The 27708-nt window shown below is 48.3% G+C and overlaps 1 protein-coding gene across 1 annotated transcript in view; it reads left to right on the top strand.

Moving 5' to 3' along the window:
* The window catches only part of CUNH7orf78 (chromosome unknown C7orf78 homolog), a 147209-nt gene extending 121726 nt beyond the window's left edge, over positions 1–25483 (top strand). Inside the window, exons 4-6 of the mRNA XM_073677284.1 lie at positions 19366–19511; positions 20205–20279; positions 22113–25483. Coding sequence (XP_073533385.1) covers positions 19366–19511; positions 20205–20279; positions 22113–22124 — 233 coding nt within the window. The 3' untranslated portion in view covers positions 22125–25483. The remainder of the gene's footprint in view (positions 1–19365; positions 19512–20204; positions 20280–22112) is intronic.
* The last annotated feature ends 2225 nt before the right edge of the window (positions 25484–27708 follow it).

The following is a 27708-nucleotide window of genomic DNA, read 5'->3' as shown; positions in this document are numbered from 1 at the left end:
GCGACAAAAGTTACCACCTCCTTATGTAAATTAGGCCACCAAAACCGACGCGAGAGGAGATCCACAGTTGCTTTACTCCCCGGGTGTCCTGCAAAAACTGAGTTATGGTGTGCCTCGATCACCTTTTGTCGCAACTGATCTGGAACAAACAATCTCCCTGGAGGTCCAACAGGGGCGTCCCCCTGAGCCTCCAATACCTACTCCCAGATTGCCGTCCACCACACAACCTGGGATCAACAGTTTTCCGACGACTCTTCACTCTGCAAGGGACGGGATGGACACCCCCCAATAAAATGTCCCAAGATTGTGGGTCCCCTTGTAGGAGCGAGATGACAATTCCCACCCTTTGTTCTTCACTCCCCGATGACCGAGGCCGCAGCCGAAAGTACAATTTACATGCCTCCCGGAAAACAAAAAACTTGTCCCGCCCCCCAGTGAACCTATCAGGGAGAGCTACTTTAGGTTCTGGTCCGGCTTGCTCCTGAGGATGCCAAACCTTGGACCTAACGTCCGCCAGCTCCATGGACAAACTCTGCAATTGCCGAGCTAGACCGGCTACTGGATCCATAGTAGCTGGAGAAAAACTAAGTGGGTCGGTGAAAATGTCACGCTGTCTCTGTATACTGGAGGTAGGGGGCCTAAGCTGACCCTAAGCTGGGGCCCTGACTAATCCCTCAACCTGGAGGTACTGTTAAAGGTACAGAGGTCCAGGCCGCCAGCGTAACCCCTACCTCCTGAAGATCCCTGCACCTCAGTAATCTAGTCCTGAGAAGGACCCCGATCACAACCAAAGGGAACAAGAAATAATATGCCCAAACACAGTATTTAGACGAACGAGACAGTACAAGGGAAAAACCAAAACCACCTTGCATACAAACAACTTCTCAACTACAACAGAGGGAAAACCAACGGGAAAGGAGATAAATGATAAAGCGAGGAAAGGGAAAAAACACTTCCAAATACACTTATCTCAGCAACTCCAAACACCACGATCCGCTCTGTCAGTCTGAATGAAATGCTTTCACCGACACCTCCCAAACAGACCAGCAGGTATATGAAGGAGTCTCACTACAGAAGTATTGATTGCAGCTGGGCGAGGCTGGACCTCATCTAGCCCAGAGAGAGAGAGAATTAACTCCCTCACTGCCGAGAAACACAAAGCACCAACAAGTCAGCTGCGAGAAGTCAGGCTGTGTACTCGTGACGATCTTCGTGGCAACACACCCGTGACACTCGGGGGGTGAGACTCTCCACCAGGAGTCGCAGCAAGGTGGCTCCTACTCCCCCCAGGACTGTGGAGACTCCTAGAAGCCACAAGGCTTCCAGCATGGAGGAAAAGCCTGACAGCGCGCATGATGGTGCTCCTTCCGGAGGAAAGGTTAGTGCTCATGGAGGTGAGGCTGAAAACACTGAGCAGGGTTGGGGCTGCATGGATCCCGGGAGTCTGTGTTCAGCTATGCCTCCCGGGTCATGATCCACCTCCGTGAGTATGAAGATGCGAGTAAGCTCGTCAGGAGGCTTCGGGAGGAGCTGTGCTGCACAAGCGCCAAAGCTGCGGGGGCCTCCAAATCGAGGAAGGCTAAACTCCAGGCGGAGGTAAAGAGGCTCACCAGTGAGATTCATCTGCTGGAACTAAGGAAAGCTGTCTGTCACGGGTGTGTCGCCACAAAGATCGTCGCGATTACACAGCCTGACTTCTCGCAGCTGAGTTTTTGGTGCTTGGTGTTTTTCGGCAGGGAGGGAGTTAATTCTCTCTCTCTGTGCTAGACGAGGCCCAGCCTCGCCCAGCTGCAGTTAATTCTGCAGTATTGGGACTCCTTCAAATACCTGCCTTTCTGATAGGGTGGTTGTCGGTGAAAGCTTTTCATGCAGACTATCGGAGTGATACGTGGTATTGTGAAGTAGGAGCGAAGTGTACTCGGTGTGTTTTTTTCCCTTCCTCGCTTTATTCTTTATCCCCTTACCCGTTGGTGTTCCCTCCGTTGTAGTGGTGTAAGTTTTTTGTATGCAAGGTGGTTTTTGGTTTGCCCCTTGTACTGTCTCTTTCGTCTTGTTCTGTGTTTGGCATATACGGTCCTGTCCCCAATTGTTGTGATCGGGGTCCTTCTCAGGACTAGATTACTGAGGTTCAGGGATTCTCAAGAGGTAGGTTTACGCTGGCGGCCTGGACCTCTGTACCATCAACAGTACCTCCAGGTAGAGGGATTAGGCAGGGCCTCAGTGTAGGGTCAGCATAGGCTCATGAACTCCTGAACGCAGAGACAGCGTGACACTGTCATCAGAAAGGAGAGTGGTCTTTTAAGGAAAAACTAGTTAATGAAGACCGCTTCAGAGAAATGGCTGATAACAGAGAGCAAAGGCAGATGGGGCTGCAGCTTGAGAGCCAGGTGGATGATGAAAGTGATGATGACCAGCAGGAAGCCCCACCTGGCAGCCTGCAAAGTCACCCGCAGGCCACGTGCAGCGAGCTCCCTGCAGGACAGGTGACAATGACATCCGGTCGCAGTTCTGCTGGCTCTGGGGAGGACAATGACAGCAACGGCCAGGGAGGGGCGCTAATGGCAGAAATAAAGCTCCTGGAGTCCCCAGTGTGCCTCCAAAACTTCCATCTTGGTGACGATCTACCAGAAGAGGCACCTGGGGGCCACAAAAAGGCAAAGAAGACCAAGCCAAAGCTGCAGGAAGCGGTAAGCTATGTATATGCCCCCCTCCCTGTACCCCCTGAGTCGGTGGCAGGCTCAGCTCGCTGTATAAGCCTCGTTGCCCAGCCCAGCCCGGGTTCTGCTGTGTATCCGGTGCAAAGGCGCAGGGACATTGCACAGCGCGGTAGTGAGGCGCAGAGCTCCGACTCTGCTTGTAGTAGCGGGGACGCAGCAGGAGGTGCATCAGCTGAGAGGCTGGGCGTTCGGTCAGGCCACGATGCTGTGGTGCACTCCTCAGTGAGAGGGGGGAACAGCCCGGTGTCGGGGGCAGCTCCGGTAGCCTCGGCGCCTCTGAATGCTGTTGCCGCTGATCACTTAGTTGAGAAGCGGCGGCAGTGTGAGGGGGCTGTCGGGGCTGAGAGTTCCAGTCCCCCCACGAAAGTGTTATTTTGTGTTGGCGCCGCTGGTCAGGAAGATCCTGATGCTAAAGATCAGCGGTGCCTCACAACAGCTAAAGATCAGCGGCGCATCTCTACAAATGCAAAACAGCGGAAATTACCGACTGATGATGTGGAGGGCACACATAAGACCAGGGGTGAGGTCTCCTCCAGTTCTATGGAGGTGACTGAACCCCTTGTGCCTAATGATGCTGAGGTCAAAATGTCATCCACCGTTGTTACTGGTCCAGCAGGAATGAATGTGACGGTGGGTGTGAATGAGGCCAATTCATTGTCCAGGGGTGTGGTTGCTGGTTTGGTGGAGGGTGAGATTGAGGTGGGTAATGATGATGCTGTTGGGCCTGATGTAGTCACTGGTCCGGTTGCAACATCTGTCCAGAGTTATGCCAGTGTCACCGCCGGGGCAAATAGGGCATCCTCCTTGTCTCCGGGCTTTGGGAACGGTATGTTGCAACGGAGCCTTCTGGAGGCTCTAAAGAAGGGGGAGAGATCACTAATGGTAGAGGGTCGAGAGGTTGATCTATCCTTCTGGATAGAGAGTCATGGCCTCGGGGCCTTCCGAGAGCAAAATGGGGGGATACAGTGTGGTCCCTCCCAACAGCCGGGTCAGGCAGTGTGCGTAGGAATGTGGTCCGTCTTCGGTGGAGGGGCAGTGATGCATGTCCTCCAAGGTCTAAAGTTGTGGAGCTCCTGCTGAGGATGGGCTCCAAGGCTATTGACATCTACACCTTGATACATCCCTATTCCACTCCTGAGTTTGATGTCAGCTTTGTTCGGCCGGAGGGGCTTGAGCTCTTCTGGACGAATTATGAGTTGGCAAAAAATGAGCCCGGCTGGCGAGACTTTGCCGTTCAGGCAGTGTCTCGCCAAAACCAAATCAAGAAAGTGACCGTGATGACTCGTAACGAGTCGCTTTCTTGTTATGACATCATGACGTGGCTTGGTCGGTATGGTGAGGTGGTGGAGATGTCAAAGAAAAACCACGACGAGTTTGGTATCTGGGCAGGGGCCTGGACGTTTATGGTAAAACTTAAGCGTTCTGGTGGTACGGTTGCCCACATTCCATCATCTGCCTTCCTGGGTAGGGATCGTATCCTGGTCTTCTACCAGGGGCAACCGAAGCTCCGTCACAGGTGCGGCGACCCCACACACTTCAGTGCAAACTGCACCGTGCAGAAATGTGCATTGTGTGGGGGTGTCGGCCATCTTGCTGCCTCTTGTGTGCAGATTAGGTGCCACCTGTGTGGTGAGTTAGGTCACCCATTCAGACGTTGTCCTTGCTCCTTCGCTAATGCAGTCGAGACCCCAAGGGGAGAAAGCCGTGAGGCCGATTCTGCTGGGAAGGGGACTAGCAGGGGTGGGGGAGCTCAGGGGCCAGGGAAGAAAAGCAATAAAAAGAGTCCTGCTCAGCTGAGGCATCTAGACAAGCGCAGACAGGAGAGGTAGCGGGGGGAGCCTGGGGCTACTGGGGCGGCCAATGTCCTGGATTCCAGTCTTGCTGCTGAGGCCCCGAGGGATGATGAGTTGGATGAGGCGTTCAGGAGGATCCACGGGGAGGAAACCGTCTCTGCCTCAGAATCTTCCCATTATGAAAGTATGGATGAGGATAATAAGCGGTGGCTAGAGGACAAGCGTAAGCTCGGCACCAAAAAGAAGAGAAAGAAGGGAGATAAAACATCTTCTCCCGCTCTGACCAAGGTACCTAAGGAAGGTAAAACTGACTCCCCTCTGGTTGGTCTTTCTAACCAGTTCCAAGCCCTTGATAACATCTCTTCCTCTGAGGAGGAGGCCGAGGGTGAGGTTCTGGCTTCGGCGAAGCTTACGTGAGGCACCGAGTCTCCTTCTCCTGGGGATGCAAGGTCCTTGGGGGGAGGGACTGGCCCAGAGTCCAGAGACGAGGACAAGAAAAGAAGGAAAAATGTGGGAATGTACACCTCTGTGTCATTAAAGAGGGGGAAGGATTCCTCATCTGAGGCAGAGGATAAGGGAAGTGGGAAGAAGAAAGCCATCTAACTCAATCACCAATGATGGCGGTACCCACTCCGTGGACACTGGCGTCCATTAATGTCGCCAGCATTAAGTCAAATATGGCTAGATTTACGGCCTTTGATTTTCTCAGCCGGGTTGAAGCTGACATTTTCTTTTTGCAAGAGACCAGGCTGCCAAATATGGTAGAGGTGTTTATCGCTAAGAGGGAGTGGAGACTCGGGCCCTCCTATTGGTCTCTTGCGGCCGAGCCGTATAGCGGAGTGGCGGTCCTTTTTACCGCACCGGTGGAATGCCGACGGGTTATTGAGTTAGAAATGAGGAGGTGCCTGATATTAGATGTCCTCATGAAGGGACAAGAGCTCCGGCTCATTAACATCTATGGTCCCCAATCTAAGTGGGACCGGAAGTGTCTCTTTATGAGGATCAAGCCCTACCTTTTTACGAGTCGGCAGGTCGTCTTTGGAGGGGACTTTAACACTGTCACGAGGCCCCGGGATAGAGGAGGTTCCAGAGACAAGCTGACTTATGATAGCGTCGCCCTTAATAGTATAGCTAGTGAGGCTCGCCTGGTGGATGTCCACATCCAGCACACCGCAGGCCACGAGGGGTTCACCTATCATAGAGGTAACTGTAGGTCCAGGATAGACAGGTTTTATATAAAGGAGGAAGCCATCTCTTCAGCAGTATCTGTTGTTGAGGTGGAGTTCTCCAATCACTGTTTGATTTTGTTTTCCCTGAATGTTACAGAGACCCCCCGGATGGGAAGAGGCTTTTGGAGGCTCAATTCGTCTCTCTTGGAAGAAGCGGAGATAAGACAGTCCTTTGAGGATTTTCTTCAGAGCCAGGTACCCTTACTGGATCTTTGTAGTAGTAAGTCAGAGTGGTGGGAGATGTTTAAGAAAAGGGTGGCGAGATTCTTCCGCCAGCTCTCGAGACTCAGGAGCCTGGACAGGTATTGCCTGTATCAGGGTCTGAGGAGGAAACTCAAGCATCTTGTCTCAACTGGAGGCAGCCGTGAGGAGATCTCCAGAGTGAAATCTTTGCTAATGAGGTGTCAGTATGATAGACACGCATCTTTGGTTTTTGAGAGGGATTATGGGAAGTACCGCTCTCCCGACCCTTACAGAAACTGCAAGATGTCAGTGAATAGTAAAGTTGTTACAAGACTGGTTGACACTGCAGGGTCCCTGAAAAGATCCAGATCAGGGATCCTGGAGGTCGTCAGATCCTTCTACTCGCACCTCTTGGGGAAGAGGGATCTGGATTGGGATGAGATGTCGGCTTTTCTGGCTGAAACTGTCCCCGAACCAGGGGTAGACCCCTCTCTTGGCATTTTGACAGAGATGATCAGGGAAGAGGAAGTTAAGTTGGCGATTGAAGGGCTTGCCCTAAAGAAATCTCCCGGTCCAGATGGCTTAACATCTGAATTCTATAAGACCTTTAAGGACGCCTTGGTTCCCCTCTTGACTGAGGTATTCAATGAGTGTCTTTCCTTGGGCACTCTGCCAAAGTCAATGAGGAGGTCTGCCCTGATCATCTTGTCAAAGTTTAAGGACCCATCTTGCATTGAGAATTGGCATCCCATAGCGCTTCTCAATGCAGACAGGAAGGTTTTGGCAAAGGTGCTGTTTAATCGGCTGGTGAAATCTGCACCCCAGCTCCTTTCGGGGGCCCAGCATTGCTCTGTTCCGGGCCGCAGTACAATTATTGCTGTACTCTGTGTCCGAGAGGCGGTGGAGCAGGGTAGGGCTGGCCACTGGAAGGGGTACATACTGTCATTGGACCAGGCAAAAGCGTTTGATCGGGTTAATCATGACTACCTCTGGTCTGTCCTTCGGAAGTATGGCCTGCCCGGGGGGGTTTGTTGATTGGCTTAAGACCTTGTACGCTGGGGCAGAGAGTTTCCCGCTTGTGAACGGTTGGATTGGCAGCTCTTATGGATGTGGTGTTCGCCAGGGTTGTCCCTTGAGCCCGCTGCTGTACGTGTTTGCGATTGACCCACTTCTTAGGAGGGTGGAGCGTGGACCGTTGGCTGGGATCAGGATGGACCGGGCAGCACCGGAAGCCACTCTGAGAGTGGTGGCGTATGCCGATGACGTCACCGTTTTTGTTTCCTCTGACGGGGAGGCAGAGTGGCTGATGTCAGAGGTAAATCGCTACTCGGAGGCATCCGGGTCTAAGATCAACCGGGATCAGTGTGAGAGTCTCTGGCTGGGAGGAGGAGATCCTGGTTTTGATCTCCCGGACACCCTTCCAGGACCCAAAGTCTCTGCAAAAGTTCTTGACATGAAATTTGGCCAGGGGGATTACCCCAAACAAAATTGGGACAGCAGGCTAGAGATCGCCACTCAGAAGGTGAACCAATGGAAGGGTTGGTCTTTGACCCTAAGGGAAAGGGTAAACCTGATCAAAACTTTCCTGCTCCCTTTGCTGATCTATCTGGGCAGTGTGTGCATCTTGCCGGAGCCTCTCTGGACTCGGGTCTACAGTTTGTTCTTCCAACTGTTATGGGGGAATAGACTGAATCTGGTCAAGAGGGAGGTTACTTACCATACGAGGAGACTAGGAGGGTTGGGTATGGTCAACCCTGTGGTATTCCTTGTGAATACCTTCATTAAGATCAATATTGCAGACCTCTGGAAAGAGAGGGCTCCTCCATGGGTATTCTCCTGTAGGGGATGGTTTCAACCTTTCTTACAAGAATGGGAGACAGGAGGGCAAGTGAAGGATCTACGCACACCGCATGGACATCTCCCGGCTTACGCTACCGTTGTTCTGAAGGTAATTCGCCGGTGGGGTCTGGGAATGTGGGAGGTCAGGACTCTGCCAAGGAAGCTCCTTGACAAAAGGGTTCTGTTGACCCATTTTCAGAGGCCTCTGGTGCTCAGGGATTGCCCAAGTCGGGATCTTGGGGTGGGTCTGCATCTTTTGAATTCTATCAGGATCCCATCGAAGTTTTGGGACTTGGCTTGGCGCTGCTTCCATGGGAAACTGTGTGTGAGGGACAATCTGAAGTGTAGGAGCTCTGAGGAGAGGAACTGTCCTCGAGAGCATTGTGGTACCATGCTATAAAGCATGGACCACTTCCTGCTTCGTTGTCCCTTTAACACAGAGGTGTACAACACGGTGGGCGCCTCCATTGGCTGGCACCGGCTGGCCCGTCTCTCTTATGCGGAATGGGCCTATGGAGCATTCGGGGACCTGGGTGGTCGGGGCCGCTGCACCTTATTTCTAGTTAGCGCAGTGGTTAGGTATCACACGTGGAATGCACGGTGCTTAGTATCGACGCAGCGGAAAATCCTCCCAGTGGACAATGTGTTTAGGACCATACTCGGTGACCTGGTGAAGGTGCGTTCTCTGGAGTATGAGAGACTGGGTACACGAAGGGCCGCTCTCCTCTAGAGGGGCTTTTCTTTTTGTGTGCCCTAGTCTGGTCATCTCCTCTCCTGGTGGTGGGCTGCTGCTGACACCATAGATTTTTGTTTTATTGATCAGTAGACAGTGATGTAGGGCTGCAGGCGCCGAACTTGGGCTTTGTCAGTTGTGGTTATTGTATTGTTTGTTTCTGTATATATTGTATATATGGGTTTGGGTGTAGGTGTTAGGTTGGGTGGTGGGAAAAGGGGGGAGGTGGGTTAATCTTGTGGGACACTGGTTATTTGGGTGAAAAACTGGCACTGCCTGATCTGTCCTATGGACGTTGGACATGGACTGAGGCATGAGGCGCAGGAGCAGCTCTCAGGTCAGTGATGGGGAGGGACTGGTATATTTTGTCAGCTATTGTTTATTTTATTTATTGTTTGTGGTTATTATTTTCTTTGGTAACCGGACCAGATGTCATGGTGTAGGTAGTTATTATTGTGTATATATGTATAATATGTGTGTGAGGAGAGAGGGAGCGGCTGGACCAGTTCATTACATTGTTTATTTTCTGGTTATTAATTTTGTTATGTTTCTGTTATTATTATTGTTATGTTTTTCATTTTTATAATAAAAGATCTACAGGATGTAACTCAGGATCAGTAATGTAATGTATGTACACAGTGACTGCACCAGCAGAATAGTGAGTGCAGCTCTGGAGTATAATACAGGATGTAACTCAGGATCAGTAATGTAATGTATGTACACAGTGACTGCACCAGCAGAATAGTGAGTGCAGCTCTGGGGTATAATACAGGATGTAACTCAGGATCAGTAATGTAATGTATGTACACAGTGACTGCACCAGCAGAATAGTGAGTGCAGCTCTGGAGTATAATACAGGATGTAACTCAGGATCAGTAATGTAATGTATGTACACAGTGACTGCACCAGCAGAATAGTGAGTGCAGCTCTTGAGTATAATACAGGATGTAACTCAGGATCAGTAATGTAATGTATGTACACAGTGACTCCACCAGCAGAATAGTGAGTGCAGCTCTGGAGTATAATACAGGATGTAACTCAGGATCAGTAATGTTATGTATGTACACAGTGACTGCACCAGCAGAATAGTGAGTGCAGCTCTGGAGTATAATACAGGATGTAACTCAGGATCAGTAATGTAATGTATGTACATGACGCGCCCCTGGGCCTGTGTCGCGCTGCGTTGCGCACACGGGAGCTTACCCGGAGCCGGATCTCTTGAGGGTTGTAGTCTCGTGGCGGTGACCCGGTCCGTGCCCAGGGAGTCAAACTGAGCGGCGATGTAACAGCGGTAGATGTAGGACGACTACGCCACCCGTTGAATGCAGCTATGGAGCTGCCGCTGCAGGACAGTCCGCTGAGGCCGGTGGATGGATGGTGCAGCGTAGATGGTATAACCCCCAACGGGAGGGGTATGGCCTCAGGGCAGCAGATGGATGATGGGGGTAGCAGGAACCACTCAGAGACGGTGCGGTGTAATTCAGGGTCTTTACTGGTAACAACGATAGACCCTCCCGGAGTACTTGCTAGTGAACGGGGCCTGGTCAGTCCTTGAGCAGATGGGATCTCCCCTGGCCAGGCGGAGTTGTAGGCCTCCCAAACTGACTGCACTCTTCTGGCTACCTTGCTAGAAGCGGATATAAGTAGCCCACGTCCCTGAGTGTACCGTGTGGTGCTCACCCGTATGGCCGGTGACTCGGGGCCTTCTAATGGCTTCCGCTCCACGATGGCGGTGCTGGTCCCACGCGTGTGACCGTGCCTTCGGGTTTCTGGGCCTGAGGACCTGAAATCCCCTGCCGGTCGGCTTCTGCTGCTGGGTAAGAGTTAGTCCCCACAGCCTCGGACGCCGGGTCCGGTAAGAAAGCTTCTCAGTCAGGGCGAGCTCTGCAGCTGCCAGCCCCTGACTTGTAGTAGTATTGCTCCCACTGAGCTTCTGCTGTTTCTTCCTGTGACTGTTTCTTGTCTCTACTCTCCTTGACTGACTAACCCTGCCTCAGCCCAGGGTTTATACAGGGGGAGTTCTTCCCCTCCCAAGACTGGGCAGGAGGTGTGGCATGCACAGGATCCCTGACCAAAGGACCTCCCACCTGCTCTCAGACATAACATTACATTACTGTGGAAAACCAGACCCCTGGGGTGCCACATTCCCCCCTAGTGAAATTTAGTACTCCGGGACTAAACATATTTTAGAAAAAACATAACAAGATATAACAACAATAATAGTACAATAAGAAGAAACACATAAAGGTGGTCACGGCATGTCCGTAACCGGGTGTAGTCTTTGAAGAAAGCAAGGTGTCCATTTCACCAAAACAGGGAGACGTAACCAGGTAGGGGTCTGTCCTACCCCGAGTCCTTAACAGTCTCTAGTCCATCCTGGGTTATGCTCCAACTATGTACAAGGATTCCCGGTAAATCCACCAAGGATTCCTAAAAATAACTGGAAACACAAAATTATACACAAGCAACAATACACAGATAAACATAAATAAAACAATTTATACACTTCAAATCCTCCAGCGTGCGGGTAACTGGCCTCTAGTGGCCCTAGTGGACCTACGGAGCTGACTGTCTGGCCCTGAACTACAGGGTGTAGGAGCTGTCAAGGGTAAACTGGGCAGCTGTCTACCGGCTCTTTGTCTCACTAGGGGTACGGCAGGCTCACTATAAGCAGAGGGTTGATCCTCCTGTTCTGCTTGTGTGGAGTCTTCTGCCTCCTGGACCGGCTGTTCTTCCAGCTCTACCTGTTGCTCCGTAGGTGCTTGGGATGCTGGTTGGAGGAAGGTGAGTACGGGTACCACAACTGCACCATTGACTTGAGTCCAAGACCGAGGGAAGTCCCCGAGCACAGTACTAACCATATCTTCCCTTTCCTCTACGGGTCGATGGTCTTCTTGTTCCTCTTCAGGGTTCCTCAGTTGTTCGGGACACTTCTTCAGGTGGTCCCGGGATACAATGGCTGTGGTTTCCCCTCCGTCTTTACTGAAGGTACAAACCTTCGGGTTCTCGTGGCTTGAGGGCAGTACGGTGTACGGGTCCTTCTCCCACTGGTCATCCAACTTGTGGAGCCGTCTCTTCCTCTTCAAGACCTGCTCTCCGGGTACCAGGGGAACAGCGGGAGCATACTGGTTGTAAGTTTTCTCTTGTCTTTCCCTAGCCTGACAGAGACTTCGCTCCACGCTCTCCTGTACTCTCCGGTACTGCTGCTGCCTCTCTGTGTCCCAGTCTGTTTCTGGTGAAGTGTCCTCGGGTGTCAGGACTCCCATTTCCAGGTCAACAGGTAACTTACCAGGTCTTGCCCTCATTAGGTAAGCCGGGGTACAGTTGGTGGAACCTACCGGGATGTGGTTGTATAGGTCCACCAGATCGGGCAACTTCTCAGGCCACAGACTGCGTTCTTCCAGGGGCAACGTTTTTAGAAGATCCATTACCACCTGGTTCATTTTCTCACAAAGTCCATTAGTTTGCAGATGGTAGGGTGTCGTCCTTATCTTCCGGCAGCCATACAGATTGCAGAATTCCTGGAAGACCTCCGCTTCAAAGGCAGGTCCCTGGTCCGTCAGCACTTGGTCCGGGTACCCGTGTGGACGGCAAAAGTGCTGCTGGAAGGCTCTAGCTGCTGTTTGAGCCGTTAAGTCCTTGACGGGGACGACAACCAGAAACCGGGAGTAATGATCCACGATGGTTAACGCGTAGACGTAGCCACTTCTGCTTGGGGTCAGTTTTACATGATCCAAGGCTACCAGTTCCAACGGTTGCCGGGTGACGATGGACTGCAGGGGAGTCTTCTGGCTGGCACGGTCCTTCCTTCTCAGGTTGCACGGGCCACAGTCTCTGCACCACTTCTCGATGGTTCCCATCATGCCTACCCAGTGGAACCGCTCGCGCAGCAGGAACTCCAGCTTCTTCCACCCGAAGTGTCCAGCTCCGTCGTGGTATGCCTCCATCACCATGGCTGCGTCTCTTCGTGGCACCACTACTTGCCAGAGTAATTCATGCGTCCGGGAGTTAACCATTCTGCGGCACAACTTCCCTTTGTAAAGGAACAGTCGACTCTTCTCTGCCCATAGTTGTTTGGCTTCCTCCGGAGCGTCTGGTTCAAGGCGAGCCTCCGGCCGAGTCAGCATCTCCTTCACCAGTCGGACGGCAGGGTCGCTGTCTTGCGTTTCCGCCCAGTTGTAGTGGGGTAAGGGGTTCAACGTAGCAGCCTGCTTACTCCTTACCCGGTGGGAATACTGGATAGTCCCATGACGGTGGAATGCAGGGAGTTCAACTTCTTCCAGTCCCTCCGGATCTTCTCCTCCGTCCGGCAGGTTGGGCATCCTGGACAGGGCGTCCGCGTTGGTATTGGAGCGTCCTGCCCGGTATTTGATTGTGAACTCGTAGTTGGACAGACGGGCCATCCACCTCTGCTCCAGGGCACCGAGTCTTGCCGTGTCCAGGTGTGTCAACGGGTTGTTATCCGTGTACACGGTGAACCGGGAAGAAGCGAGGTAATGCTTAAAGCGCTCGGTGACTGCCCATACTACGGCCAGGAACTCTAACTTAAATGAGCTGTAATTCTCGGGGTTCCTTTCGGTGGGTCGCAGTTTTCGGCTGGCGTAGGCAATTACTCGTTCCTTCCCCTGCTGGATCTGGGACAGTACGGCTCCTAGCCCGATGTTACTGGCGTCGGTGTAGAGGATAAAGGGCTGGCTATAATCCGGGTACGCCAGGATTTCGTCCCCCGTGAGGGCCATCTTCAGCTGGCGGAAGGACTCTTCTTCCAGCTCCTCCCATTTGAAGGGCGGCTTCTGGTTCTTGGCCTTCCGGGACTGGCCTATCAGGAGGTCCTGCATAGGTGCTGCCTTTTTGGTGAAACCGGGAATAAACCTTCGGTAGTAGCCTACCAACCCGAGGAACTGCCGCACTTCTTTTACGCTGGAGGGGCTTGGCCATTCCTTAATTGCGGTGATCTTATCAGGGTCGGGAGCCACTCCGTCAGCGCTCACCACGTGTCCCAGGTACTGCACCTTTGGTTTCAGGAGGTGACACTTGGAGGGTTTCACCTTTAGGCCGTAACTTGCCAGAGCTTCGAACACTTCCGCCAGGTGTTTCAGGTGGTCCTCATACGTCTTGGAATATACGATGACATCGTCCAGGTACAACAGGACCGTCTCGAAGTTTCTGTGGCCCAGACAACACTCCATTAGTCGTTGGAAGGTTCCCGGTGCATTGCAGAGTCCGAACGGCATGCAGGTGAACTCGCTAAGTCCCATCGGGGTGGTGAATGCGGTCTTCTCCCGGTCCGCCTCTGCTACAGGAATCTGTCAGTACCCGCTAGTGAGATCCAAGGTAGAGAAGAAGTTAGCAGATCTTAAAGCAGCCAATGACTCCTCTATCCTTGGTAAGGGGTACGCATCCTTGTGTGTGATACGATTGATTTTCCGGTAATCTACACACATCCTCATGGTGTTGTCTTTCTTTCGGACTAAGACTAGTGGAGCTGCCCAGGGGCTACAGCTATCCCTGATCACCCCAGCCTCCTTCATGTCTCTAAGCATCCCCTTGGCGTGTTGGTAGTGGGCAGGGGGTACGGGTCGATACCTCTCTTTTATAGGAGGATGGTCTCCCGTGGGGATGTGGTGTTCTACCCCCTTGACTCGCCCGAAGTCTAACGGGTGTTTACTGAACACTCTCTCGTACTCCTGAACCACCCGATAGACTCCTTGTTTCTGGTGTGCGGGAGTGGAGTCAGTACCCAGATGTAGTTGCTGACACCAGTCCTGCATGTTTTTCTTAGAGCCGTTACCTTCCTCCGGGTGAGATGGAGGCAAGGGTTCCACAGATTGTATAGAATTTTGGTTAATGGTATATAATTTGGCTAGCGTGGCATACCGGGGCAGGTACACTTCCCACTCCCCGATATTTATTATGCGAACGGGCACCCTCCCATGGCGTACATCAACCACCCCCCGTGCTGTCAAAATGGTGGGCCTACTGTCCGAGTAAACTGGTTCTACCATTGCCTGGTAATCTCTACCTCTCAGACCAATAGCTGCCCGGCACCAAATCATCATTTCACTTTTTGGGGGCATGGCAATAGGAAAAGGGTCACACATTCTTACGCTACCAATCTCACCGCCGGAGAGTTCCACCTGTTGCCGTCGCATCAGTGCCCGGATCTCTTTCTGGAGCACCCGCTGCTCGCCGGAGCTGGCGTTCTTGGCAACCTGCTGTAAAAGGAAAATCACCTCTGCAAGACAATTTTCAATTACATTAGTTCCTAGAGTTATTTTTGGGTGACTCATGTTTGTCAATATCTACAATGATCAGTCCCTGTGCTGCCAGTTCGACTCTACCGATTTTGATGGTCACCTCTTTAAATCCGATCTGTGGCACGGGCTGGCCATTGCTGGCGATGATACTCAAGTCGTCGTCAGGGTAGCGGGTAATATCCGAGTCATTCCAGTACTGCTTAAAGAGCACGTACGGGATGGTGGTGACCTGTGACCCGGTGTCCAGTAGGGCACTCATGGGAATGCCATCCAGTACCACAGGCAAGACTGGACGTCCTCCCACATATCTGTCGCGCCAGTTCGATGGGCCTGGTGATCTTTTTCCTGGGGGTTGGCCCTCTACCCCAGGTTGTGCCCGTTTAAAGAACAGTACCTTGCCATATGTCCAGGTTGATTGCAGCGGCGGCAGATGGGTCGTCCGTCCTCGCTGTACCGGTCACTGGGTCTTCCTCTGGCCGGTGGGGTCCTCCTTGGTCGACGCCACGGGATGTCCTCCGGTCCGGATGCCAGCTGGATCTTCCCTGGGGTGGAAGCCTGTAAAGACTGCACAGTTCGGGTTAGCGCAGCAACGCTCTTAGCTAGCTCTTGGACCTGATGGTGTAGGTCTGGAGCCGGGTCATTGTCCAAAGCCTGCGCATCAGCTCCCACAGGCCCTGCCGACAAGGGCGCCGCCTCCTGGTGGTAAGTGATAGCAGGGCGCTTGTGGGTCACAACGCCACCCGGTGCCGGTTCTCGGAGCACCCGGATGGCTCTGTCCTTGAACTGTGCAAAGCCCAGATGGGGATCCTGTAAGGCCATTGCCCGCAACTGGGTTCGGTGGGTATTACAATACAGTCCCTCTATAAACTGTTCGGTCAACAGCCTGTCCTCGTTTCCCACTCCATCAGGGTCGGTCTGCTTAATGGCCCTCAGGGCCTCTTGTAGGTTTAGTGCATAGTCCCTTATACTCTCATGCGCTCGCTGCTTGCACCCGTAGAATCTAAGCTTAATCTCGGCTGAGGTGCGGGTATCAAAGGTGTCCTTCAGCCGGGTTAGTATCCCTGCGACAGTCTTCCTCCCAGGTGGCCAGGATTTTACTTCCCTTTTGGCTGCCCCGGTTAGTTGGGCCACCAGGATGCTCACTTTTTGCTCTTCTGTGAGGGGGTACACCTGGAAGAGGCTATCCAGCTTTTCTCTAAAGTCATGCAGGGTATGTGACTCCCCTGAGTACTGGGGTAGCCAAGCTGCTCCCGGGATATAGGGCATGGTGAAGGGCATAACTGCAGCAGCGGTAGCGCTGGCGGGGGTTGAGGCAGTGAAGCTCTCCTCCGTATCCGACATCTTCCTCCCCCCTAGTGGACCGTGGCCTACCTTGCGATGATCCTGTTCCGTAGGCCGCGGCTCCGCAGTGGATCGTCAGGGTTGAGGACCTTCCGTCGCGCTCCTGTGACGTCGGCGTCTGCTGGGCTCCTTCCAGGACCTTACGCAACGTCCGGACGTGAGGCAGGGCTTCAGTTCTCGCGCGCTTTCGGAGTCCACGCCCCTCTTCTTCCCGCGCGGCGTCCTCAAGATGGCGTCCAATGGCGGGAAAACTCCACGGATGGCGGGAAGAAGGCAGAAGATGGCGCCGGATGGCGGGAAACTTCACCGATGGCGGGAAGAAGGCTGAAGATGGCGCCGGATGGCGGGAATCTTCACCACAGCTAAGTTTGAAAAGTCTCTTTTTCAGGCACGCAGTACCCGGTGGTTGCGGGCACGAAATCCTGCCGACTACGCCAAAGTTGACGCGCCCCTGGGCCTGTGTCGCGCTGCGTTGCGCACACGGGAGCTTACCCGGAGCCGGATCTCTTGAGGGTTGTAGTCTCGTGGCGGTGACCCGGTCCGTGCCCAGGGAGTCAAACTGAGCGGCGATGTAACAGCGGTAGATGTAGGACGACTACGCCACCCGTTGAATGCAGCTATGGAGCTGCCGCTGCAGGACAGTCCGCTGAGGCCGGTGGATGGATGGTGCAGCGTAGATGGTATAACCCCCAACGGGAGGGGTATGGCCTCAGGGCAGCAGATGGATGATGGGGGTAGCAGGAACCACTCAGAGACGGTGCGGTGTAATTCAGGGTCTTTACTGGTAACAACGATAGACCCTCCCGGAGTACTTGCTAGTGAACGGGGCCTGGTCAGTCCTTGAGCAGATGGGATCTCCCCTGGCCAGGCGGAGTTGTAGGCCTCCCAAACTGACTGCACTCTTCTGGCTACCTTGCTAGAAGCGGATATAAGTAGCCCACGTCCCTGAGTGTACCGTGTGGTGCTCACCCGTATGGCCGGTGACTCGGGGCCTTCTAATGGCTTCCGCTCCACGATGGCGGTGCTGGTCCCACGCGTGTGACCGTGCCTTCGGGTTTCTGGGCCTGAGGACCTGAAATCCCCTGCCGGTCGGCTTCTGCTGCTGGGTAAGAGTTAGTCCCCACAGCCTCGGACGCCGGGTCCGGTAAGAAAGCTTCTCAGTCAGGGCGAGCTCTGCAGCTGCCAGCCCCTGACTTGTAGTAGTATTGCTCCCACTGAGCTTCTGCTGTTTCTTCCTGTGACTGTTTCTTGTCTCTACTCTCCTTGACTGACTAACCCTGCCTCAGCCCAGGGTTTATACAGGGGGAGTTCCTTCCCCTCCCAAGACTGGGCAGGAGGTGTGGCATGCACAGGATCCCTGACCAAAGGACCTCCCACCTGCTCTCAGACATAACATTACATTACTGTGGAAAACCAGACCCCTGGGGTGCCACATACACAGTGACTGCACCAGCAGAATAGTGAGTGCAGCTCTTTAGTATAATACAGGATGTAACTCAGGATCAGTAATGTAATGTATGTACACAGTGACTGCACCAGCAGAATAGTGAGTGCAGCTCTGGAGTATAATACAGGCTGTAACTCAGGATCAGTAATGTAATGTATGTACACAGTGACTGCACCAGCAGAATAGTGAGTGCAGCTCTGGAGTATAATACAGGATGTAAGTCAGGATCAGTACAGGATCAGTAATGTAATGTATGTACACAGTGACTCCAACAGCAGAATAGTGAGTGCAGCTCTGGAGTATAATACAGGATGTAACTCAGGATCAGTAATGTAATGTATGTACACAGTGACTGAATCAGCAGAATAGTGAGGGCAGCTCTGGAGTATAATACAGGATGTAACTCAGGATCAGTAATGTAATGTATGTACACAGTGACTGCACTAGCAGAATAGTGAGTGCAGCTCTTGAGTATAATACAGGATGTAACCCAGGATCAGTAATGTAATGTATGTACACAGTGACTCCACCAGCAGAATAGTGAGTGCAGCTCTGGAGTATAATACAGGAGGTAACTCAGGATCAGTAATGTAATGTATGTACACAGTGACTGCACCAGCAGAATAGTGAGTGCAGCTCTGGAGTATAATACAGGATGTAAGTCAGGATCAGTACAGGATCAGTAATGTAATGTATGTACACAGTTACTCCAACAGCAGAATAGTGAGTGCAGCTCTGGAGTATAATACAGGATGTAACTCAGGATCAGTAATGTAATGCATGTGCAAAGTGACTGCACCAGCAGAATAGTGAGTGCAGCTCTGGAGTATAATACAGGAGGTAACTCAGGATCAGTACAGGATCAGTAATGTAATGTATGTACACTGTGACTGCACCAGCAGAATAGTGAGTGCAGCTCTGGAGTATAATACAGGATGTAACTCAGGATCAGTAATGTAATGTATGTACACAGTGACTGCACCAGCAGAATAGTGAGTGCAGCTCTGGAGTATAATACAGGAGGTAACTCAGGATCAGTAATATAATGTATGTACACAGTGATTGCACCAGCAGAATAGTGAGTGCAGCTCTGGAGTATAATACAGGCGGTAACTCAGGATCAGTAATATAATGTATGTACACAGTGATTGCACCAGCAGAATAGTGAGCGCAGCTCTGGAGTATAATACAGGAGGTAACTCAGGATCAGTACAGGGTCAGTAATGTAATGTATGTACATGGTGTCTCAGTTTTATATTCAGATTATTTTGATCTTAAGGGTAAGGTTGGGTTCTGATTTCCTCATCATTATCTAATGGGTAAATTTCATCTCATACTTATAATATAAATCATCTTTGTAGTAAATTCTTCTACTGATTGCGGGTTATTAGTTTATGAAGCAGTTTTATTACCAGTTATGTGCTTTATAACACCTATGTGTATGTACATTACCATGTATCATTTGTGTAATAGAGCGTATACATAGTAATATTAGAGGATTGCCCCCCCCCCCCGTCCTCTATTGCTACTTGTACATACAGTCATTTCTACCATTATACATTAGTTGTAAATCTTTGCTGGTCATCCATGGGCTATCGGTGATGAAAATGACAACGTTAGTTAATATTGCGCCCCTCTTGTCCATAGGTAGGAGCTGGTATTGCAGCTCGGCTCAATGTCAAATGTTACCAATTAACCTAAGTGGCGCTTTCCCTGGTACCAGTCCATGTGATTGGCCTTTAAAAGAGCACTTATTGACTTGTACGTTGTTGCTCGTCATGGGCAGATATATGGACCTTAACCCGATTCTTCGTTGGATATTCCAGCTTGTGAGCTTCCACCCATAGATGCCATGAAGAAGAGCAGAGTGAAGGCGAAACGTTTCATCCTACATAAGCCTGCCGAGCCACAGTGGGATTCAGGACTTATTTTGCCAAGGAGCCCCTGGCCGCCCAAGTCCGCGTCATATACTGTGAGTCCCTGTTGCTATATCTGTTTATAGCTGCTGTATAACAGTTGTTCTAATCTCTGTTCTTCCGGAGCGCACCGCTCCCCTGCCTCCTGGCTTCCTGCTTGCCGGGGGGACGCTGCGCTCTTGAAGACTCACGGTTGAGCTGATGGTCCGGAGTGTCCATTTTCTGATGGTGCAGGACGAGCTACAGAATTGGAGATGCAGAATGACACTGAACCTGGTAGGATCCGGTGATCCGGGCAGATTCACAGAAGAGCGAAGGGTATAGGAAAGCAAAGAGCTTGTAAGCACAGTCCTCCTTGGAAATCGGACACCTCTGATTGACATCGAACTATAGAATTAAAATCTTTCCATTGTTGAGAACTGAGAGAATTTTTAATGAAGGGTAAACTGCAAAATTCCTTGTTTTTCATAGCACTTTGCAATTTTACCCATTAATGATGGCAAGAAAACCCCTTTAATGTTGGGTTTATAATACCTGCCTGAAGTGTTTGCCATCCTGCCGGTTTGTTTTTTTTTAGATACAGGTTGACATGTGCGGTTTTCTTAATTGATAACGTCACATAAGATCGCACTTGTGCCGTTTTTTTCCCCTCTATTCACATTATGGAATGATAGACTAACTGCACATTCATGTGGCATCACCCCAACCCCCTCCAGTACTATAACTCTCATCATTATATCCTGTTCCAGAGACATAGAAGAAGGCGCGGTGTGTACAGTGCATTCATGGATCGGGTGGAAGAAAAATTCACTGCCACTAATCAAGTGAGTATTAGGACCCCAATTTATGGGATATGTAAAGCATATGGACACTTTCGGGGACACTTTTTCCACGTAAAAGTGCATAATTTTGTCCAAAAATAATTGAACCATGAAAAACAACTTTGCGCCATTTTTCTACATCATCTATGTATCACTGTACATAGCAGGCTACAGAATGAGATACATATGAGCTCGCTCTCATCTCTCTTCTGAACCATTTTCTTTTATGATTTATGACCAGGTGAAAGTGGGAACTTTAATGAGAAGATCATTCAGGAGAAGAGAGATAACAATGACTGACCCTGCTGTCAGATATAGCTCATTGATAGATTCTCTGGCAACCTATTCTGCAGTCGGCTATGTACTACGATACATAGAGGATGTAGAAGTTAAATGATCTTACATTTTTTTGTAAGAACCTGTTGTAATTTTTTTTTTAGCCAAAATACATATATTATAAATCAAAACTAGCCCTTGATACTGTCCTGATTTTTAACCCCTCACACGATCCATTTATTAAAACCCAAAATGTCACAGAAATTACTATTCGAGCAGGTGACCGGTACCACTGACGTTACGACCCGCACACCTGCTGAAACGCTTGCGCGATCGGTAGCAACGTGGATGTATCCTGATAATTTGAGTCACATGTACACAATACATGCTAATCGTGCACGCATCTTCACAGGTATGCGGGTCGTAACGTCATAACCACTTTAAAAGAACATCTCAGACAAAACTGGTACATTATCTTTTGCCTAGTGAAGGGTCACGGAGGTGGAGCAGGACACAGGTGCTTATTTTTATGTTCAGTAAATTCAGTATATATAGTGTTCAGTAAATTCCTGCTATCGTCACTTTGCTTGCTGCAGTTTTGATTAAAAACTGCTGAATCTGTGGCAGATCCACCAGTTTAATGAATTCAGAGCTGTGTATGACCCCGCCCCCATCATTGATTGACAGATTTCTGTGTACACTGTGCATGGGAAGAGAGCTGCCAATCATTGTTTAGGGTGGAGTTACACAGAGCAGGAGGACTGCCTGGCACCAGACACCTAGTCCTGTAGTGATAATCTCCTGCTGATAAAATGGGTGATTTTATTGAAACTAAAGCAAGCAGCCCAGTAAGTGACATACAAATACCATAACTTGAAATATTTTATTCCTGAATGGACAATCAATAAAATGGTCCTCAATCTATTATGATCTTGTATGTAGAACTAGTCTCTACATATGGGGCCATTTGTCAGATGTGACCTCATCCTTTACACCCCTTATCTTTGGCAATGTCTGGATAACACCATTCAGTATCAGGAACTACAAACCTTCAGGTGCGGTTTTTTTTTTATTTTTTTTATTTGAATGAGGTGTCTAAGAATCTATCAGTGAGCTCAGTTTGACTGGAGAGCTTCAATCCCTTAGTTTCCTTTTTTTTGTGCTCCTCTATGCTGATTTATAATCATATTGTTCAGTTCAACTTTCTTGTGGTCATTAATCAGCTGAGAAGGAGGCCAGAAGAAGGGAGATGAGCATAAAACTCTCCCGACAGAATGAGTTCACTGACGGATTCTCAGTTTGTTCATTCTGCGGCCTGAAATAGACAGGGCAAAATAATTAATGGATTATAATTGCAAAATTAATTTTTAGCTAAAAATATATGAATTAAAGTAAAATATAAAGCTGAAGGTGTGCATATCCTTTCAATCCTTTACAGGTCTTGGTCACTACAAGATATGAATATGTTTATTTTCTTTTCTACTTGTTTATTGTTGAATAAAAGTGTTTTTTTACTAAAGTATTATTTTATCTTCCTCTTTCCTTCTTTTTCTTTTTAAGGAATTTAACTAAATGCAAGTCCGAAGAAATGGTGAAAATGCCGATGAAGCAATTCATATTCAAGTCTTAAGGGACGCTTCATCAGTTTGTGTCAGAAATTCTGGCATGAAACTCTTCGAAGTGTCGCAACATTTTTGTCTAATTTGAAGTTGGGCAAATATGTTAAAACTTTTGCTATTCTTGTGCCAGTTCCACCAAATTTTGGAAAGAGGGTGGAGCTTAGCAGGAGAGGCGTGGCCACAAAATTGGTATAAATTTGGATGGAAATATACTCTAGTCAGTGAATGGAGTACATTTGTTATGCTGAAAGGAACGTCATATTGCTCCGGTTGACCCCTTATCAACACTGGAGGTGCAAAACACCAAACTTAATGAATCAGCCCCTACGTGTATATTTTCAATACAGAAATGTTCCTGTTCGCCAGAGAATTCATGTCCAAAATTAGGAAAATTCAGCTTTTGGAGAAAATTTACATAAAAATTTACATAAAATGTTGAGCAATTTTCAAAAAGTTTTGTCCTTAGTTACAATCAAAGTTTCTCCTCCAATCACATCTAAAGCTAAACCTGGAATTCTGTTGGTTTCTTCCCATAAGGCAGAAGTACATTGTGGGAACTAAAATGGCCCATACATAATTATAGAGTTCAGCTGGTCGGTCAACTGTCAGACAATGAGATGAACCGAAGAATCTTCAATCTGGAAAGAATTCCGTAGATGGAATGCTGAGAGGATAATACATAGATGTTGCTCTTTGTGAGATTATCTGTTCTTTCTGTCTCAATGAATAAATTATCTTTAGAAGGTTCCACCCCTGCTTAACCGTCATAATTTAATAGTTTATTTTCCATAATCTGAAAAAAAAAGTAATAGCTGCAGATTATTATTATTAGAGGTGGGCGAATTGAATCGAATTTGAGTTGAGTTTTGTGAAATTCTCAGGTCCCTTTGCATTCGAACCATTTACTATTCGTTTTGTGCAGTCCGCCAAAAAAATGGCCACCTCCTTTTTACACATTGCAGAAGATTACATCAGTCAGAGAAGACTCGCATGACATCGGGCACGACCTTATGGTCTTTCCCATAATGCCTTGCAACCATTACATCATATGACATAGGGTAGCCAATCAGGAGGTAATATTATAGTCTTTTTAAAAGCCAAGGCAGGGAACGCAGCAGCCATTGTAAGGTTATTTAGAGTAGTGAGAGTATGTTAGAGCTCAACAAATAGAGATAGGAAGAGAAAGTCATAAAGCATTGCAAAAATACTCCAGGAAGTGATGTGTTGTGAGTATAGTAGTCTGCGAATAGTACAGAGATTCAATTGATAGGGGAGAGAGACAAGAGAGAGTAGCAATCAGCAGTGACAGACTTCATGTGATTAATCACTGATATCGTGTAGTTAGCAGCTTGTTTTTCTGCACTTGAATTACACTTTCCCATTTTCTTCATTCTTGATGCACTGGAATGCAGCAGCAAGGCAGCACAACATTTTTTTTTTTTACAGAAAAAAAATCTGAAATCAGTCAGACGGTGTGCTTGTTTGTCACAAGTAACTGTACTAAGTTTATGGATTTCTCATGCAGTCCTTTTCGTAAAGGGGGAGCTACTTGTTTTCTGAAAATACAAAAGAAAATTCCTCACAATCCAAACATTTTACTGTGGTTGTCTACCGCACAAAGTGTGTGTGTGTGTTGCAAGAAATTTTTATTTTTGCATATCTGTTTTACTAGTCAAATTTTATATCTGTACATGCCACACAAGTGTCTTGTTGCACATGCCGGATTTTTAGTTGTGTACCTATCCAACATTTCTTAATATGTCATTTTTGGAAGCAGGTTGAATTTTGCTAAAAAAAAAAAATAATAGAAAAAGGTTAAAAAATGTAGTCATTTAATTGCGCGTGTCTGTTTCTGCACAACTGTTTTACTAGTCTAATTAGACATCTGTACACTCCACACCTTTACTGCTGTCACCTCTTGCGTTCTTTCTGTACCTGAACCTACCAAGCATTTCTTGTTGTGTCTTATTTGCCAAGAGTTGACTAATTGGGGTTGACAATATTGTCAAAAGCTAAATTATAATGTTGTATAAAATGTATGGCAAATGAAAAAGTGGCAATGAATTGGGTAGTGTAAAAGAAATGAAAAACATACCATGGCTAAGAATGGCAGTAGCAGCAGAAGAATCACCGGCACCAGCTGTCCAGGTAATAGTATTACCAAATGCAGGTCAGAATTGGTCTCCTTTGCCTCCAGCACACATATTAGTGTAAGATGTTATGGAATAAATGACACATCCCTCCTCTCAGTCACAGCAGGGTGATGTTACCTCTGACAGCGACACCGTTAGTATTCTCCACAGAATCGTCTGCCTGATCACATGTAACTAAGAGGGATAATTTTTACACTGTCTTTATTTTTAAAAACATTAAAGTCTGCCAGTGCTCTAGGAAGTTAAATGGGCTATTGATAACTACCGGGTTACCACCCGCTTCTACATTGAGGCCACTTGGACATTACTAAGGCAGCATTAAAGTTTTGAAAGGGATTGAATATAGTCCTAGGAGACCTCAGAGTGTTACATACATCTGTTCTGGAATATTGGAGTACAGGCAGTCCACGGGTTAAAAATTAGATAGGTTCACTTGTAACCTGAATTTGTATATAACTTGTTGGAACAGGGCCGGCAAATGGAAAAACAAAAAACGAATACCTCATGTGACTTGCAGAAGTAGTGCTGTTGCTTCCAAAGCATCCAGCAACTGTTACAAATAACACAAGCACAGGAGACAGGAAGTGTTGTGCTTCAGAAGCATCCAGCAACCAGAGGGGTTAACACAGTCACAGAAGACAGGGAGTGTTTTACCAGAGCCCCAGGGGGATTGTAGGGAACTTGTTATTGTAGTCTGGCTGAAGCCGAAGAGAAAGGTAGTGTGTTATCTGGATCTGACAAAAAGCAACTGAACAGGATTCAGATCAGGAGAGAAACTAAACACAGGTCAGATAAACTCCGTGAACTAACAGTGCAGAGTATTATCAGGCAGGAAGATAAGGACTAGAAGGAATTGAGTCACAGGGATCATCTCCCTCATCAAACCCTCCCCCCTCCATCTCCACGCAGGATAAAGAATGCTGTGTACTATTGTGTCCTTGTGAAGGAAAAGCCAGTGGTTGTATATGCATAGAAGTGTGCTGCTAAGAGATCTAATCTGTGCTGAATTATGCTACTGAAGAGACTGTAATACTGTGTCTTGTGAAGAACTACTGTATTGTTACTGGAGCCAGATGCTCAAGAAACTCAGACTGTACTGTAATCAAGATTGTTGCTATAATATCCCTGAATTGCACTGACCGTGCTTCAGATTAAATCCCACTGTTAAACTGTTGAAAAAGACTCTTGTCAGATGTGTCTGGTCAGCAACTGAATCTATCGTGTGCCTGAGAGAAGCTGCAGCCTATGGTCGTCCTGAGTAACCGTTCCCCCAGGATTCCAAAGAATTCATGAAACCCGTCTCGCCCTACCTGTACCTAGCGGCGTGCGTGTAACACTCGTTGCTCACCTCTCTGAGTAACCTGCAACTCCCTGTCCTCTTCTTTCCACCCTTGTGCGCCACATAGCCAACCTTTTCACTATAAGCTAGGACTTTCGGCCGAGTTCAGGATCACTGAGATCACTGCGTGTCTTAAGATGGTAACATCTTGATGTGAAGACATGCACCATGACCTCCGAAGCTTGGACGTGTACAAAAGTTCTAGCCTATAGTGAAAAGGACAGACAAACACAAAGGTGGAAAAAAAGGACCAGATGGTAGACAGGGAATAGCAGTGTGGCCAGAAAGGTGAGGAATGAAGTGAACATTAGTTTTTGGTTTGTTTTTTTATTTTTTTAGATCTTACGTCCATAACTATGAGTAATCCTGCGATCCGCAGAAAATCAAGTCAATGTAAATCCAATTTTTTGGGAAAAATTTCACCAATCTCGGCTAATTCAAAAGATTCAATCATCTAATCATCTCTAATGATTACGAGGAAATATAATAATATAATTAATTATACACTGGTTTATGCAAACTCAAATTCTTACGCAGATACATTCATACACACAGATAATACCTGACATGTTGTACATACACATGCACGCGGATACATTCTAACAAACACATCATATACATATATACTGCACACACATAATTACAATTGTACATGTGGACAGGACACACAAGGTTCTAACACATAAAGAACCACAGATCAGATGAGAGATTTATTTATCTAGGATTTTATTTATACGGCATGGAAGGCATTCATTTTGTAGCCCATCTGGGTAGTCACTAACCAGCCTACATGCTGGTGGTTTCCAATAACAACAGAAGTCAGTATAGTAATAACATATAACATATAATTCAAAGGAAAACCTTGTGCTATGTTTTAAAATGTTGCAGTATGCATATTTAAAGAAAATCTGTCCTTTCCCACACAGATTTTATGCTTTTTTACCTGGCCTGAATGTCGCTGTTCTCCTGAATCCAGCACCATATTTCTTTTGTTCCTGCTCCTCTCCATTCATAAGATATTGCCTCTCTTCCCTGTATATAAATTTAGTCTTTTTTAGCCAAATGGGTGTGGTATTCAACTAATCTCTGCTGATGTCTTCTTGGGGACCACGCCCACTTGGATGAAAATAAATAGATTTATATACAGGAAAAAGGGGGCCATAACTCAGGAATGAAAAGGAGCAGGAACAGAAGAGAAACATTGTGCTTATCTCAGAGCTGGATTCACAGCTACTCTGCTCAGCACTGCTGTATAATGTCTTCCTTGCTGCTGATTTCTACTAAGTGCTTATCCTATCTCAGAGCTGGATTCCCAGCTAAACTGCTCAGTGCTGCTGTATAAGTTCCGTCTTGCTGCTTTCTACTAAGTGCTTATTTAATTTCAGCGTTATACTCCAAGCTACACTGCTCAGTGCTGCTGTATAATGTCTTCCTTGCTGCTTTCTACTAAGTGCTTATCTAATTTCAGAGTTATATTCCCAGCTACACTGCTCAGTGCTGCAGTATAATGTCTTCTTTGCTGCTTTCCACTGAGTGCTTATCTAATTTCAGAGTTATATTCCCAGCTACACTGCTCAGTGCTGCTGTATAATGTCTTCTTTGCTGCTTTCCACTAAGTGCTTATCTAATTTCAGAGTTATATTCCCAGCTACACTGCTCAGTGCTGCTGTATAATGTCCTCTTTGCTGCTTTCCACTAAGTGCTTATCTAATTTCAGAGTTATATTCCCAGCTACACTGCTCAGTGCTGCTGTATAATGTCTTCCTTGCTGCTTTCTACTAAGTGCTTATCTAATTTCAGAGTTAGATTCCCAGCTACACTGCTCAGTGCTGCTGTATGTCTTCCTTGCTGCTTTCTACAAAGTGCTTATCTAATTTCAGACTTATATTCTCAACTACACTGCTCAGTGCTGCTGTATAATGTCTTCCTTGCTGCTTTCCACTGAGTGCTTATCTAATTTCAGAGTTATATTCCCAGCTACACTGCTCAGAGCTGCTGTATAAAGGTCTTCCTTTCTGCTTTCTACTAAGTGCTTATCTAATTTT

Source organism: Phyllobates terribilis, unplaced genomic scaffold (assembly GCF_046119375.1).
Source record: "Phyllobates terribilis strain yellow unplaced genomic scaffold, ASM4611937v1 Scaffold_4__5_contigs__length_816908805, whole genome shotgun sequence".
Taxonomy (NCBI): Eukaryota; Metazoa; Chordata; class Amphibia; order Anura; family Dendrobatidae; genus Phyllobates; species Phyllobates terribilis.
Note: the sequence above shows the minus strand (reverse complement) of the source record. Positions and strands in the feature narration are given on the sequence as shown.